The sequence below is a fragment of the Leptodactylus fuscus genome, chromosome 11 (assembly GCF_031893055.1).
Source record: "Leptodactylus fuscus isolate aLepFus1 chromosome 11, aLepFus1.hap2, whole genome shotgun sequence".
Lineage (NCBI taxonomy): Eukaryota > Metazoa > Chordata > Amphibia > Anura > Leptodactylidae > Leptodactylus > Leptodactylus fuscus.
In genome coordinates this window covers 86,580,572-86,595,920 of record NC_134275.1, presented here as the reverse complement: position 1 = coordinate 86,595,920, position 15,349 = coordinate 86,580,572, and the positions used below count along the sequence as shown (strand labels likewise).

General features: G+C 41.7%; 1 protein-coding gene across 1 annotated transcript; it reads right to left on the bottom strand.

Annotated features, from left to right (window-relative positions):
- Nucleotides 1-221: 221 nt before the first annotated feature.
- On the bottom strand, nucleotides 222-13,703 carry LOC142184971 (cytochrome P450 2G1-like). Its single transcript, XM_075260134.1, has 9 exons — nucleotides 13,476-13,703; nucleotides 9,851-10,013; nucleotides 9,609-9,758; nucleotides 9,061-9,221; nucleotides 7,459-7,635; nucleotides 6,859-6,994; nucleotides 3,536-3,723; nucleotides 2,422-2,563; nucleotides 222-511 (listed from the first exon to the last, which is right to left on the bottom strand). The coding sequence occupies exons 1-9, from the start codon at nucleotides 13,650-13,652 to the stop codon at nucleotides 327-329; spliced, it is 1,479 nt and encodes a 492-aa protein (XP_075116235.1). The 5' UTR covers nucleotides 13,653-13,703; the 3' UTR covers nucleotides 222-326.
- Between the last annotated feature and the right edge of the window lie 1,646 nt (nucleotides 13,704-15,349).

Sequence of the window (15,349 nt, the reverse complement as noted above, 5' to 3'; positions counted from 1 at the left end):
GTTCGATAGAACACTGTTCGCTCATCTCTAATATCTACCATTATACATTATATGTTATTATATATGTGACATATCTACCATTATACATTATATGTTATTATATATGTGACATATCTACCATTATACATTATATGTTATTATATATGTGACATATCTACCATTATACATTATATGTTCTCCACAGGACATTACACATGTGATACACTGAACAATCTGTGACTTTTGGTTATTCCATTACTCCATCCATGTGACCCATCTCTCTACTCCACAGATCACATGACTGAAGCTTATTCGCTGCATCTGACGCACATCCTCTCCATCCAACATTACATTCGGGGGATGAAGGACATTCGGTAAAATTTGGGAACATTTGCAAAGCCAGTCATAAAGGGTTTAATGTCGTTGTCGGTGAACTCTCTCTCTGGACGTAATCTGAAGCGCTGTAAGATGGTTGTTAGGAAAAGAAACAGCTCCATCTTGGCCAAACCTTCTCCAATACATACCCGCTTCCCTAATGAGAGAGAAACCCATTAGCTACAAATTACATTAGGCTGATTTAATATCACCAAAATTGTGTATACTGTCTCCACTTACCCCATGATATTACCCATCATGCTTTTCTTTCTCCTAGTCCTTGCTACAGTGATCAAACACCCATTTAGATATATATAAATATAAAGACCCCAGCGTATAATAAGTGGAGGCCCAGGGGAGGTGAGAATGTATGACAGACACTTATGGCTGCATTACCTCAACTCTCCTGGACATCTGGCACTTCCTTGGCCTCCTCTTCTAGCCTTTTCCTGCCTCCGACTGACATCAAATGCCCTGAGGTCACATCTGAGACTTGTGATTGGGCCTCATTGGTCACATAGGGTGTGCCAACATCTTGTTGCTTTGCCCCGGTCCCATGTGTTGCCATGCCCCACTGGTGATCCATGGAAGTTTGATGTCAGCCTGAGCCCAGAAGAGGATGCTGAAAGTGAGCATGTCATGTTTGAGCATCCATCTTGGGCAGGGTGACCTCCATGTAATATAGACCAGTGGTTCTTAGTTGCCTCTTGTACCCCTAGATCTGCATAATGTTCCACCTGGGGTACACCCACTGCAAATGAATGTGGCTTCTCCTGGAGGCTGCACCTTCAATATAATGGCTTGTTGAAGCCTGGGAGAAGTTCAACAAGGGAAGGACTCTATACAGTAACTCTGGTCTGCGGTGTAAACTTTCAGATGAACTCCTATAAAACTGTGACAAGATGGTAGAGAACAAACAACATGTTCATCCCCCTACTAGGAATCAGTGGCAAGGAATCGCCAAGTGTATAGAATGGAGGAACTGGTATAATGGGGCACTAACAGAGCCCAGCTTCTCCACACATGGTAACCAGGGTTATCCATCCATAAGACCACAGACCTTAAATCTGCCCTCAGAATCTAGTGGATGCAGTTCCCCCCTCCCGATACACACTCATATTTATTACCACCCTGACCTTTCCTACACTCATGTTCTATCTTAGACTTCTTGACCTCTTTGCTCATTCTCACATATTTGGCTATTCAGATGACGCTCTCCATACCCACCACCGGGTGCCTTTCGGATCTCATGTTGTATATGTTACTTTATAGACTGCAAAACTCTTTTCTTACTTTACCTTCTAGCTTCAGACTTCATTATACCCTATGTCACTATATTTAGGGCCTTACAATATGTTACCAGTTTAGGTGGACCATAAGTTTGGTCCAACAAGCCCCTGAGGACTTTACCTCAATTATACAAGATTTCCCTCTTCTCTCCCTTTCCTATATCACGGCCTCTTTTACTTGGATTGTTTGATGCAATACTCCCATCCTAGGGTTGTGGAATAAGCTGGAGATCTGTGAGATTCCCGTCTACGTCTCAAGGTCCACAGGTTGGTGTGTACGTTCTCACCCCTATTTTATGAGGCTGTTCACACACCATACTTTTTGTTTCTTCCTACATTTTATATTCTACATTTTCATTGTTTGGATTTTACTATTTTTTTTAGTAAGAGAAAAATACATAAAAAACATCAGGAGTGAACAAATCCACCTTAACTAGACTGCAGAAAATTAAAAAGACATGGCTACTTTCTTTATGAAATAATCACATTCAAGCCAATGGGTTGTGTCTCATATTGCAGCATAGCCCACTTGTACCCTATCCATAGTGTTCAATGTCAAGTCCCCCATGATCAGAAGGATGGCGGAGGCCAAAATTCCCTTTAAACCCTCCTTGATACCGCAGCCACTGTATTAGTTTGGCCTGTGTTACCTTTCTTCCTTTGGTCCATTCAATATCCTTGAACTTCCTCCCAATCTCCCAGAACTCCATTAGCAGTCAGTGTCTTAGAAACCATCCATTGGCTTATGTAGACAAAGTGATTTACATTCTGTTAATACCTGCAGAAAACGGCATGTAGGACTCGTTCTTCTTAAAACATCCCTTGTTGTCTAAGAAATTGTTGGGATCAAACTTGTCGGGGCGGGAAACCTTTGTGGGGTCTTGATGAACCGTACACAGCAATGGATAGATGTCTGTACCCTAGACACACGAGGGATGGAAAATACTCTTATGGTAAAATGACTTCTATTGTATCATCTGTAACCCAGGTTAGTGCAGATGATGGATTCCCCAGGTCACCGACTAAGGGGCTGCTCAATGGATGACCCACCACAATATGAGGACACATCATATCTAATAAACTAAAGGTGCTCATACACATTACACTGATCAAAATGCCAATTTATCCAAGAGTCAGGCAAAATAAAATCTCATCATTGTCAAAGATTTTTCTACAAAAGAAAATTCCAAAAAATATCATTGCCAATATGGATTATACTGTATATGGCCGTGTCTATAAAAAATCACTTGCTAGACAGATGGTTCAATCAGTGGTTGTTGTCCAATAATCCACCACTGCTACCTAATGTGTTGGCCGCCATTATAAGTATACACATGTAGGGGGTGTCCAGGAGTTTTTAGTTTATGGTTTATCCTTAGTGAAGGCTATAAATATCTGATGGGTGTAGTGCACAGACGCTGGCAACCATGTTCTGAGGCTTATACTATACACAGTAACGGGCACAGAGCCAGAAACAGATGGCCAGACCCCAATACTTTGGCTTAGCCCCCATTGAAGTCATTACCTTCAACCAGCCACTATACAGGGACCGGCCATTAGCTTCTAGCCCCGGGGTGCGTATAGTGCTGGCATTGGAAGTGGCCTCATACAACTGATCTGCCCTTCCCCCTAATGATCAGATATTTTTGGCCTAGGATATGCTATAAATAAAAAATTCCTGGAGAACCCCGTTAAAGAGGTTGTAAGAAATAAGAAATGGTCTCCAGTTATACAGAAGCAGGGCCAGTTGTTCATGGTTTGTATCTGGCTTTGCAGGTTGGCTGCCTTCACGTCAAAGAGACAGCTCTGCGATACCAGACACATCTCTTGTGCAAGGGAATTGTGAGTCTGTAGAGTGGTTTCCCTGGTTTACCAGTTTTTCATTCTCCTACCTTAGGAATAGTGTATCCCTTGAAGTGAACATCCCTGGTGGTTGCGCGAGGAAGATTCATGGGGAGGAGATCAACAAATCTCTGGATCTCATGGATTACAGCATCTGTATATGGCATTTGGCTGCGGTCCTCGATGTTTGGGATGCGGCCGTCACCGATCACACGGTCTATTTCCTCATGCACTTTAGCTGGGAAAGAAATATTGGGGGAAATAATAAACAATTATTAAACTCTAATTAAAGGGCAGTTCCAGTTCCTTTTATCATCCCAGAGCAAGACTTAAAATAATAAACACCATATGCTCACCTCTCCGTTCAGCCCGAGATCCAGTGCAGTCTCCATTTAGGTTTCCAGTCTTTATTTACCTTCTACTTGCCCACAAGTGCGTCAGCCAATCAGAGACTGAGCATTGCGACTCCATTTGAACACAACACCACTGCTCATCCTCTGATTGGCTGATGGGATCCGGTGCGGGTCAAAGGTCACAAAGATTGTGGATCAGAATCGAGACTCCCCATTGGATTCTCGACCAAACAGAGACGTCAGTAAAGAGTTTGTTATTTTAAACCTCACTAATAGTAAAATAATGATGTAAGTAATCTGGATAGACAGAGCTTTACATCTTATACACACTTTATTCATATATTTAACACAACAGCCTTGTGAATAGATCCTGTATTTATAATGGAGGCATTATTGCTGACTGTAAGTTTTTTAAAAAAATACAAGCATTGCGTGACCAAGATCCATTTGGGTGAGTAGTTCTACGAGGAAGTTCAAATCCACCATGTTGATGGCCTTCTCCATGTACAGAGTAAACAGCATAGGAATCTGAGAGCGTTGTGCATGGTGGATAGCAGAGAACGTCTTCAGAGTGTTATCCCGTGCCTCTCTCTGTGGGATACAGTCAACTTGGGAAGGATGTAAGAGTGGAGACCACATTAAAGGCTCTAAGCAGAATGGCTTCTCTGGAGTAGGGTATGGCTGAACAGATGAGGAAAACGGAAAAAGAGAGCTCCATCAAAGTTAATGAACTTGTGTTCACCTTCAGCATTACTTCCTCCTTAAGGGCATTGTGTATACCCTGAAAATTATATCACGGAATTTGAACTGATCCGAACTTTGAGGTTAGAGGGTATCTCAATGTGAGTGTCAGCTAAATGTCCCAATAGCCTGTTGAATAAGAGGTTAGAAATAAGGTCAGAGGTTGACCACAAATCCATAAATTGTTGTGGCGGTTGCGGATTTCAATATCATCTACATGCGTCATTAGTTTTTGGTGATGGGTGGTAGCAGTTGTGAAAGATTTCTGCAGAGATTGTATTGTAGCTGACACTGAGGACTGGAAAGACTCAGGTTGTCCACTCGCTGTATTAGAGTAGGTATGGTATGTGTGGAATAAGATAAGATAAGATAATCCTTTAATAGTCCCACAATGGGGAAATTTTAGTGATACAGTTTCATAGATGGTACAGTAGTATATAACAAGAGAGAAAAACACATACAAGCTCATGGCAGATAGAGAAATCCTAGGAATCAGAGCAACTAAAAAGAAAGAAACAGACACACTGCAGGATCATTTAGTTCTCTGTGCGGAGTGATGTTAATAATACGGCCCGACCATGGTTGGAGGACACGAGGAGGGGTCACAGCATGTAGATATAACAGGCAAAAAAAAACGTTTTTGCAGAGGTGGGGGACATATGCAGCTATCATGATAACATGTGGCAGTTCCTTTGGTAGGTAGTGAGATCTCCTGCTCACAGCTGATAGTTCGGTATCTAAAAAAAATGCCCCAAATGTCCTTCATCACAAGCCCTCCTCCTCCTCCTCACCCTCCTCCTCCTCCTCCTCCTTTCTTCTTACCACTGTGTTCTACTGCCCAGAGAGGTCTGAAGCCATCCAGGTAGACAGGGTGCTGCTCTCTTGCCAAGCTTCCATAAACACATGGGGTAGGTGGGTGATGGTAGGTTCCCAGGCTGTAACGGAGTCCCACGTGTCCACAGTAAAAGAAAGAAATACCAGTCAGCTGTAGCATCTTCCCACATCAGCAAAAGACTCCAAAAATCATCTCCTTGAAAGAAGAAGTCCACACTTCCATGCAGGTTTCTCCTCCAGCTTTCTCTGCCTTATGGTGACCATGTGGTTCTTAGCTCGTGGGCGGATGGTAACAGGAACATGTGCACAGGAAAACTCCAGGTCTTGAGTCATTGTCCATGCTTTAACAATAGAAACAAAAGGAAAAAATACTCCACAGGAGCTTCTATTCGATTTATAGTTGCTAATTCATAGTGCTAGTTTACTTAGTTACAGGATTCTTGAAGATACAGAGAAAAAGAGTGAAAAGGAAAGATAAAGGTTGCTCCCAACTTGGAGCTCTTTATTGAGGCAGCCACTCAGTACAGCGCCAGGAAGTAGAAGTGCGGCTGGGAGTTTCACATTTTTGACAATCGGCGTCGTTGAGAGCCCCTTAATTCTGCGGCATATTGTTGGTGAAGTGACATCATCAGATGTGGAGTCTGTGCAGCACATTTGGTCCACTGTGCTATGAGGTTGCAGGGTCCACTGCGTTGAAGTTTAGCAGTGGTTGTATAGCAGTGGTTGTATAGCAGTGGTTGTATAGTACCTCCGAGCTCGTGTCACTGTTGGTAGATTGCTGCTGCTTCCAGACAGGAAGGAAGACATTGGAGATAGGCGCATCATAAGCCTGAGAGATAAGGTAGCCTTTTTGTATCTGGTATTGTCCATTGTTTGTGCAGAAAACATTCAATGTCGTAGGCCAGGAATGGAGCAGAAGGTAAATATGTCCAGGTGCCAGGATGTCAGGTCATTCTCCTCTATAGAAATTTTTTGACCCTTCATTAAGTGTATAATTTTCCAGGTCAATTTTTTTCTCTTTGCTGTTTGGGGTTTCTCGTGGTTCAGTTTTAGGCCACTACCTCTTCTTCTTCTTCTTTATCTTCTTGTTCTTTATTTTATACTTGTTTATATTAAACAATTATATAATTTTAACAACATAAGTTTTATAAGAAGTAAAATGGAGGGGTGCGGAGGGGAGAGAAGTGGGGAGTGTAGGAGACTGTCATCATTCCAGCTCTTTCCAGTGCCCCAATTTGAGAAACTATATTATTAGGTCAAAAGTAACTTACTGTATCTGACAAGATAGAAGCAAATTGTTACATGGACAGGCTGATAAACTGAATGAAATCTATGTAACACGTCATGTTATTTATGGCTGTGCTGCAGATAAAGTAATCTCTTACTGACTAGACCCTTCTGACAAGAGGTTATTACCCGGGGTGGATTTCTGGTTTCTTACTGACCTTGTATATTGGGGTATTTCATAAGTAACATAAATCCATGACTTAGAGTGCTGCTGACTGTTTCCGTCCCGGCAAAAAATAAGTTGAGTATAGTCAGTATCATGTTTCTCTTGTTAAAGTTAGTATTGTCTTGTTCCTGTAGACACAATGTATAGGATTATGATTTAAAGGGATGTTCCATTTTGGAGTGACAGTTTTAAGATGTATCTGACCAAGTTAAAGACACGAGTAAATAATAAATTTCTAAAGTAGCCCCCAAATATCCCACCCCTATAATCACTTACAACAATAGGACATGGACACAATTTCTTTTATGGACTTGGCTTTAGATTTAACAAATTGTATCCTGGTAATAACACCAACTATTGGATCATAAGTATTTTGTTTTGCATTACCCAATAATATGTTGACCCGCATTGGCAAAAACCCTTCTGTACCACTTTGTACCCATTGGATTTCTGAATCAGATGGACTTTATGAAGGCCGAGCCTACAGCCAGCTATTGTATTGGGATAGGCCATTGGATTCTAACCCAACCATATACAGGTGGCCCCCGACCACTTACACTTATTACCCCTCTCCTAATCCTCATTCACTTACCTGCTGCTGTTTTATAAGAAAGCTGTCAATAACATCTCTGGGTGAGTTTGGATCAAATGACTCCTCATTCATCTTGATTCGCGTCTCAATGAAATCGGTGAGTTTACGCAAGTTTTTGTTGATTCTCTGGTGGGGTCCTGGTACATAGTGCATGACTGAGGGCAGCATATCCTTCATCTGGAATAAGAGACACACATTACTCATTGTAAGTAATAGTAGTAATACTAATCTAGTAACTAATATACTGGGAAAGCAAAAGATCCATGTCTGACATATGGGCAGGACAGAAGGACCAATCACTCAGGTGTTGTCACTGCCAAACTACCTCCAATGTCTTCCAGACACTTACAGGACCAAGACATGGGAGATATAAAGTGGCAAAGTACCTTATAAACCAATAGGAAAGCTTTATTAGTGCGTGTCAGAGGTGATAACGTGACTTTTAGCCGGAGGCTTATAAAATATTTTGTGACTAGGGAGTTTGTGACCCTTCTTACTTATTAATTACATTTGAAGTGGACACAATAATGAACATATACAGTCATGGGCGTTTTGGCACTTCTGAAATTCCAAAAAATAAACTATTTCTCCAGGAAAATTATTCCAATAACACATGTTTATACATTTAAAAAAATACGTATAAAAAAGCAGAGAAATTAAAGCCAAAAAGTATATCATCTCATGCAGAACTCCAAAAATGGTTCAGGGAAAGTTACTGGACCCATCAGCTTAATATTTTGTTGCTCATCCTTTGGAAAAAAAAAAACAAAAAAACATTTGAAATCAATGGCTTCCTAGAGCCCCCAAGAAGCTTCTTACACCTCTCAACTGGAGTTTTGGACCCCTCTTCTTTAGCAGACCGCTCCAGGTCTCTCATATTTGGGGGGCGCCTTCTCATCTCCCAATAGAAATATCAAGATCTCTCCACAGGTGTTCAATGGGATTTAGCCACTTGTGGCCACTTCATAACTCCCCAGCGCAAACCCAGCTTTCTGACCCTGAGTCCTACATTGCTATCCAAAATCCTTTGCTAATCTTCAGTTTTCATGAATCCTTGCACACAGTCTAGGCACACAGTGCAGCAAAACAACCCAAAACATTGTTGACCCTCCCTCATCTATCACTGTTGGTCCTGTGCTGTTTTCTGAACAGGTCTTATTCCGTTTTCGGTAAACAGTAAAGTGATGGGCTTTACCAAAAAGCTCTGTCTTGGTCTCATCTATCCACAAGACATTTTCTCAGTAGGATTTTGGCTTCCTCACTTACATTTTTGCTGTAAATTTCAGTCTAGCTTTTTTATGTCTCTATGTCAGTGGGGTCCTCCTGGGTCTCCTGACATATAGTTGATGCTGACACTGATGCCCCCTGAGCCTGCAGGACATGGAACATGAGTGGGGCTGTTTATCCACCATGCAGACTATCCTGTGTTACAACCTTTCAGCAATTTCTCTCTTCCGCCCACATAGATTAGCTACAATGCCATGGGGTGGAAACTTCTGGATTATGTTGTGCACTGTGGACAAAGACTGGAACCATGGAAAAGGCGGGTGCTAAATCTGATGCAGGTGTCCAGTATTAATATAGAAATGTCTCGGCTCTTACCTGTCCCCACGCACCACTTATATCCACAAATACAGAATTGAACATTTTCAGAAGTTTCTGGAAGCTATCATTACTGTATTCAAAACGGTTTCCAAACGTGATTATGCAAATTATATTTGCAACTCCCTGCACTAAAAATTTGGTTGGGTCAAAGAATTGTTCTGTAGAAACAACATAGAAAAAAAAAATCATTGTTAACTGGAGAAGATTTTATTTTTTCCAATAAGCAAAAAAGGGGTGAAAGGACAGAAGAGATATAAAGAGGGATCAAAGTAGTAGTGAAGCATCTACCCATTTCTTCAAGCCACCCCCACCACGCCCCTTTTCTTTGAAGTGCGACAGGTACCATGCCCTTAGTTACCAAAACACTTCTTGTCACCCGCCCCACCACACCCTGTTACGTCCCCTTTCCTTTGTGAGGTGGCAGGTCTCCCCACCCTCCTCACAAACACAGGCAAAAATGCAATGTTATAAAAAAGTTTATTCAACAAATCGTTATAGCGGTTACCTCTACACTCTGTAATTTGACTGTGTAAATGATTTTGTACCTTTGTGTGATCTTATCTCTTCTATAAGAAATTGTGTCTCTTCTTGGATTCTTTCTTCAATGGTTTTCTTTCCCATGCCAAAATTTCTTAGAATTGTAAGGGTAAATCTGTGAAGATCCCTCCATCTTTCTCCGTTGCTAAAAGCTTCCCCTGTAACATAAATTACAACGTATTATGTATTGTAATCCAGTGTGAACCTCTCCATACATCGCTGTACATGTACAGAATACTGACAAACTTACCATATCCTTTAAAAAAATCGTCAAAAGTAGGAATCCTCCCCCGACCACCAAATTCTTCTGCTCGATCAAGTAACGCTTCTTTGACAGTGTCGTAACCACACAGGACAACTACTGGATAGTGTCCAAAATACACAGTGTACACTGAGCCATATTTCTTATTGAACTGAAAAAGCAGAATATTCCTTAGTATATATTACAGCATAGAGGATACATTATCATTAGGGTTGAGCCGATCTTGAGATTTCAAGATCGATTTAAAAATCCGATTTCTGATCATTTTCCAGCCGATCTCGATCCCGATCTCGATCGTGAAATTTGCTCGATCGCCAATCGGAATCCAATCTTTTCCGATCCCGATCTTCAACCCTAGTCAATGCTTTTCTACGGGAAAAGTCACTTTTAGGGTTGAGCCGATCTTGAGATAACCTCCGATCTCGATCCCACTGGAAAAGATTGGGTCGGAATTCCGATCTCGATTGTGAAATTTACTCGATCGCCGATCGGAATCCGATCTTTCCCGATCCCGATCGCTCAACCCTAATTATCATACATCTTATATATGGAGCATTGCAGTATAAGGGATTCCTTTGGTAATATAATACAATGGTCAGACCAGGTTTCCTCCTCCATCCAACAAATAGGGAACTTATTTGTTAGTTTGTTTGCCTCTAGTAGATAAGAAAAATATTGGCAAATATGTAAATTTGTTTGAAAAACCACAACTTTTAGTAATGGATCCCACATTTCAACTATCCCATCAGGGGATTCTTAAGTTACACATTGGACCATGTGGTCTATATGACCACAATGTTATTTACAGTATATTGGCTGTACCATCAGACCTCTCAAGACCAGAATTTCAGAGCATTACAAAGTATTAATAAAAAGAAACTCATCTAAGGTTACGGAGTGTCAAAGCATTTTCTTAATTCACATAAGGGTGGTACATCTTCATTTAAATTTAAAACTATTGAACGTGTCCCAAGACCCATCGGGGGTGGCAACTGGGAACACAGACTCTGCATTAGGGAGGCTTTTGGCTCCTCATATTAGACACTCTCTATCCCACAGGCATGAACCAGAGGAAGGATCTGGCTTCTATTTATCATGTTTCATTTATTGGTTCTGTCCGTGGGAGCTCTGATGGTTGATTTGTCCATTTCTACATTAACAATCATTACAGTGTGTGCTAGTGTTTTCATATAAAATACACATCTCCTTCTCTTATCAATAAGATTTTTTTTATTTCCTCTTCTTTGTGGTCCTAGGGTCTATTCACGTGCAGTTTTTGGCGCTCATTTTGATGCTGAATCTGCCTCAGAATCCACGTGGAAAAAAAGCGTCCCATTGACTTCAATGGATTCCTTTTTCCGCTATTGGAACATCCTGGCCAAGTTGCAGGTGTGTCTGGGCAGGAATTACGTTAAATCAGTGGGCCATAAATGACATATATTGTCCTTGACCGTAGCTACAGCTCTACACCTCGGTGCTGCCCTGCACTTTGGCAAGCTGAAGAACTGGCTCACCTTCTGTACTACATGTTTGTGCAGGGCTGCTACTGCCTATTGGCAAAGAAATGACGGCTTGGGACTCTCAACCATCAGTTCTCTGAAAGGTGCAGAGTCTATCACTTGGTAAGGGAGTGACTGCAGCACCAGCAACTTGGACTGGGGCACGTTCAGTTTCTGCACCATTAGACAATTGCACACATACTGTTGCCTGAAATGGAGTGCGTGCCACTGGGTGATACAGTGGTTCCTATGGCAGGCTGGACCACCACATTGAAGCCACGGTTCTTCCAGGCCACTTTATTGTGACATTGCATATTTTGATGCAGAGCTGTGGTGTCAATATTGGCATCCTGGCCACAGATTCAACATATGGCCATGTTCAACTCTCCCAGAGGCTTAACAAAAAACTGTCACACCGCCGATAAGGTGATTTTACCCCCAACACTCTGCACTGACTCACTGCTACCACCGCTGCCTCAGTTAACTCCTTCACCACTGCTTTCCAGACAGGCTTTTGAAAAGCAGGTTTTACACCCCAGGCATGTTTGGCTCCCGACTTCCCGCTGCTTCTACCCTGCTGACTCCTGGCCACGGTACCTACTTGCTGGCTCGGTCGTTGCCTCATGCGCAAGTTGCTACCCTCTTCTCCCAATGAGCCAATGATGATGAAGCCCCTTCTTCACCTAGCACCCAAATGCCATTAGCTACATCATACCCGAGTCCTGTGCCAGAATCTTTTAGGCCTGTGCCCCTCCCCTGTGCAGGGCCTATCGCTTTCTCTGTCTGGCATACTATTAGATCAAATAAGTAAAGGAAAAAGAAATTAATACAGGGCAAAAGGCCTTTCATTTTCTCCCTTCAACACACAACGGTGAATAAGTGACTTATTTTTCCCCACTAATAAATGCCAAGTAAAGGCTTTATAACAGATAATTGCACCACACAAGGACTAATACGACCCCAATAATTTAGATTACGCCGGGATGATCTATTACAAGTCTTCAATGAGCAGCAGTATAATGGCAGTCAGTGCAGCAAGGTGTAGCAGGATTGTTCCAAATACCAAGGCTGCAAACACCCCAATCCAAGATGGCGGAGGATATTTTCGGGCTTTGACATCACAGGGCTAGCTGCTGATTGGCTAACCACATGACATTGTGTGTGATCCCGCCTTCCCAGAGTTCCTTGACCCATGTCCTAACATATACAGCAGCCATGCTTTTCATGACCACGAAGTGTGAGGAAATCCAGATTCTATGCAAATCAAATAATTCCTAAAATTCAGATCAAATTCCACTTTGTGAGTTTCGACTCTCTCACCTCTAATAATCAGATTTTTATATATATATATATATATATATATATATATATATATATATATATGCAGCAAAGGAAGGTGAAAACAATAAATGAAACCTCAGTCCTCAGGGCTCCGGTGTCTCCCAGTCTGGTCCAATCCTGAAATTTTCCCAAAAGCAGAGCCCACTACAGCGCCCTCTACGTGTCGTATGGCAGATGTTTTTATACCCATAAATAAATGAACCAAATGTTTTTTTCTTCTATCAAATGTATTATGTACTGCATCAATGAGAGTCAAATGTAATATCAAAGTACATGTGGTGTAGATTCTCTGTTCTCATGAAATACGGGTCATCATTTTGACTTTCTACAATTTTTAACTTATACAATTTGTGACAATATATCCTTAGACTTAGGTATAATATTCTACAGGACTAACTGTGAATGAGAGAACTTCTCCCTGGACTAACTTGGAGGTCACTTTATTTTGTCTACAAAACTTTTTGCCACTTTGTGATGACATTTAGATACAAGGTTTCAAGCTCAAGGTCGTCCTCCGGCACCTTCTGCTGATCTTGTACAGAGTACAGGGACATATATGGGGACAATAATATGGGATTGTAGCTCCAGAATATGGTAGGCATCGGCTGAATTAGGGATCAGGTCATATCTCAGCTTCTTTATGCGTAGGATTAAGTATATGCTGAGATTATACTGGCCGCTGTGTGTATAGCTTACAGAGATGCCGCTAGTAATGTACAGGGGGATCAGATGGATTCCTGTTGTGTAAATCTACAATCAATTTCAGAACTGACCTCCATCAAGGATTTGACAATCTCTCCTCTCCTAATGTGCAGGACATTTCCAAAAATCGGCAGCGGTGTTGGTCCCGGAGGCAGGTTACGTCTTCTGTATATGGCATTCCATGTGGAGTAGATGAACCATGAAAGGATCCCGAGCAGGACCAGCGATTCCAACCAGCTAAGAACCATCTTTCCTAACTATGAAGCCTATAATGATCCTCCAGCAGATCATCAGGCCGATGTTAATCAGAAACCTCAGGTTAAATATCATTATCTGAGCTTGGTCTTTGTTTTGGAAAAGGATGAGAAGATATTTCCCGACTCGGTCATTGATTGGCAGGTACATGGAGGTTTTCTTTTTGAGTACAGTAAATATGGTTCTGTTCTAACAGTCTGTTTACCCAACTTTATATCAGTGCACTGTGGACAGTGGAGCAAAGAGAACCTACATCGAAATAGTGCAAATAGATCTAAGAGTGTTACAACAGAAGGATCATATCTTATACACAGTAGTTGAGGTTTTTGCCTTTTACAGGATAGGGAATGAATAAAAACTACATCTTGTTCTACATAAAAACAAAAATGAAACCAGCAAGAAAATGGCGCAGATAAAAATGGTGTAAACCGTATGGAATACGGGGCCGTTACAAAGTGCAATTTGTTCAGCAAAAAATAAGCCCCCGTCTGGCTCTGCAAATGAAAATATGAAAAAGATATTGTTTTTGAAAAACAAAAAAATATTGCTGCAACAGGAAAGGCTTAAAATATATCTGGTTTAATTTATTCTAAAGATCGGCGCCATTCTATATTGCTAGAAAACTGACAGTGCACTGCAAATTTTGATGGTGTGCTCCCGGGTGTCAGAGATGTCGGTGCTCTTAGTTTTGTTAGTGTCTCTCCACTGTTAGGAGAACGGACCTTACAGCTCAGAATCATCATTGGGCTGTGAGGAACGCTCCCTCCTCTACCCTAGACTTGTACTGTCAGGTGGAGGGGACTTTCCTTACTGCCCAGAGGTGATACTGAGCAATATGGCCGGATGTTATGACAGTGGAGAGATATCAGTGCCGATACTAACAGCACCAATATATGTGACAGCGGGGTGGGGCACTTACCAGCAAAGCTTTCTCATCTTTATTGTAGTATATAATATAGCTGATCTGCAAGGACATAAAATATCCTCTTTAAAGGGATTCTACCATTGCAATGCCTTTTTTTTCTTTATAATATGCAGGAATAGCCTTAAGAAAGGCTATTCTTCTCCTACCTTTAGATGTCTTCTCCACTCCGCCATTCGAATGAAATCCCGGTTTTCTTTGGTTTGCAAATGAGTTCTCCACAGCACTGGAGAAGTCCCCAATGATGCGCGAGAACTCTCCAGCACCGCCTCCATCTTTTTCAGAAACGGCATCTCTGTACGTCTTCATCTGGAGCTGGGTTTCAATCTGCTAGGCCTTGGGAAGAGCAGACTGCGCATGCCCGCGGCCACAAGAAAACTGGCCACTTACATAAGCGTCCATTTTCTTGTGGCCACGGGCATGTGCAGTCTGCTCTGCCTCCCATTCATTCCAATGAGAGTCACTAGCAGTTTTTTTTTTACTGGAAAAAATGTGACATGACTTATCTTTAGGTGGATTCTGCCTGGAAAAAATTATTGAAGTCAATGGAAGGCAGAAAAAACGCAATACGATTTTTGACGCTTCAAAAACCACTAGCGTTTTTTAAAGAGATGTTTCCAGGTTTCCAGGTCCATACACTGTGCCGGAGCAAAAAAAAAAAAAAAAATACACGTCAACAACTGTGTCAAAAACACGTTTCAGATATTTTTCAGCTTGCAAAAAACTCCATGTGAATTGACCCTAAGTAGTTATCACTGTATTTCTCTG

What these genes read in the sequence shown, in the direction of transcription:
- LOC142184971 (XM_075260134.1), bottom strand. Translation starts at nt 13,652, where the DNA reads ATGGTTCTTAGCTGGTTGGAATCGCTGGTCCTGCTCGGGATCCTTTCA. An exon ending in TAAGTGGTGCGTGGGGACAG is followed by an intron (nt 7,636 to 9,060) that starts GTAAGAGCCGAG and finishes CTCTTATTCCAG; the next exon opens with ATGAAGGATATGCTGCCCTC. An exon ending in CTACATGCCGTTTTCTGCAG is followed by an intron (nt 512 to 2,421) that starts GTATTAACAGAA and finishes CTCTCTCATTAG; the next exon opens with GGAAGCGGGTATGTATTGGA.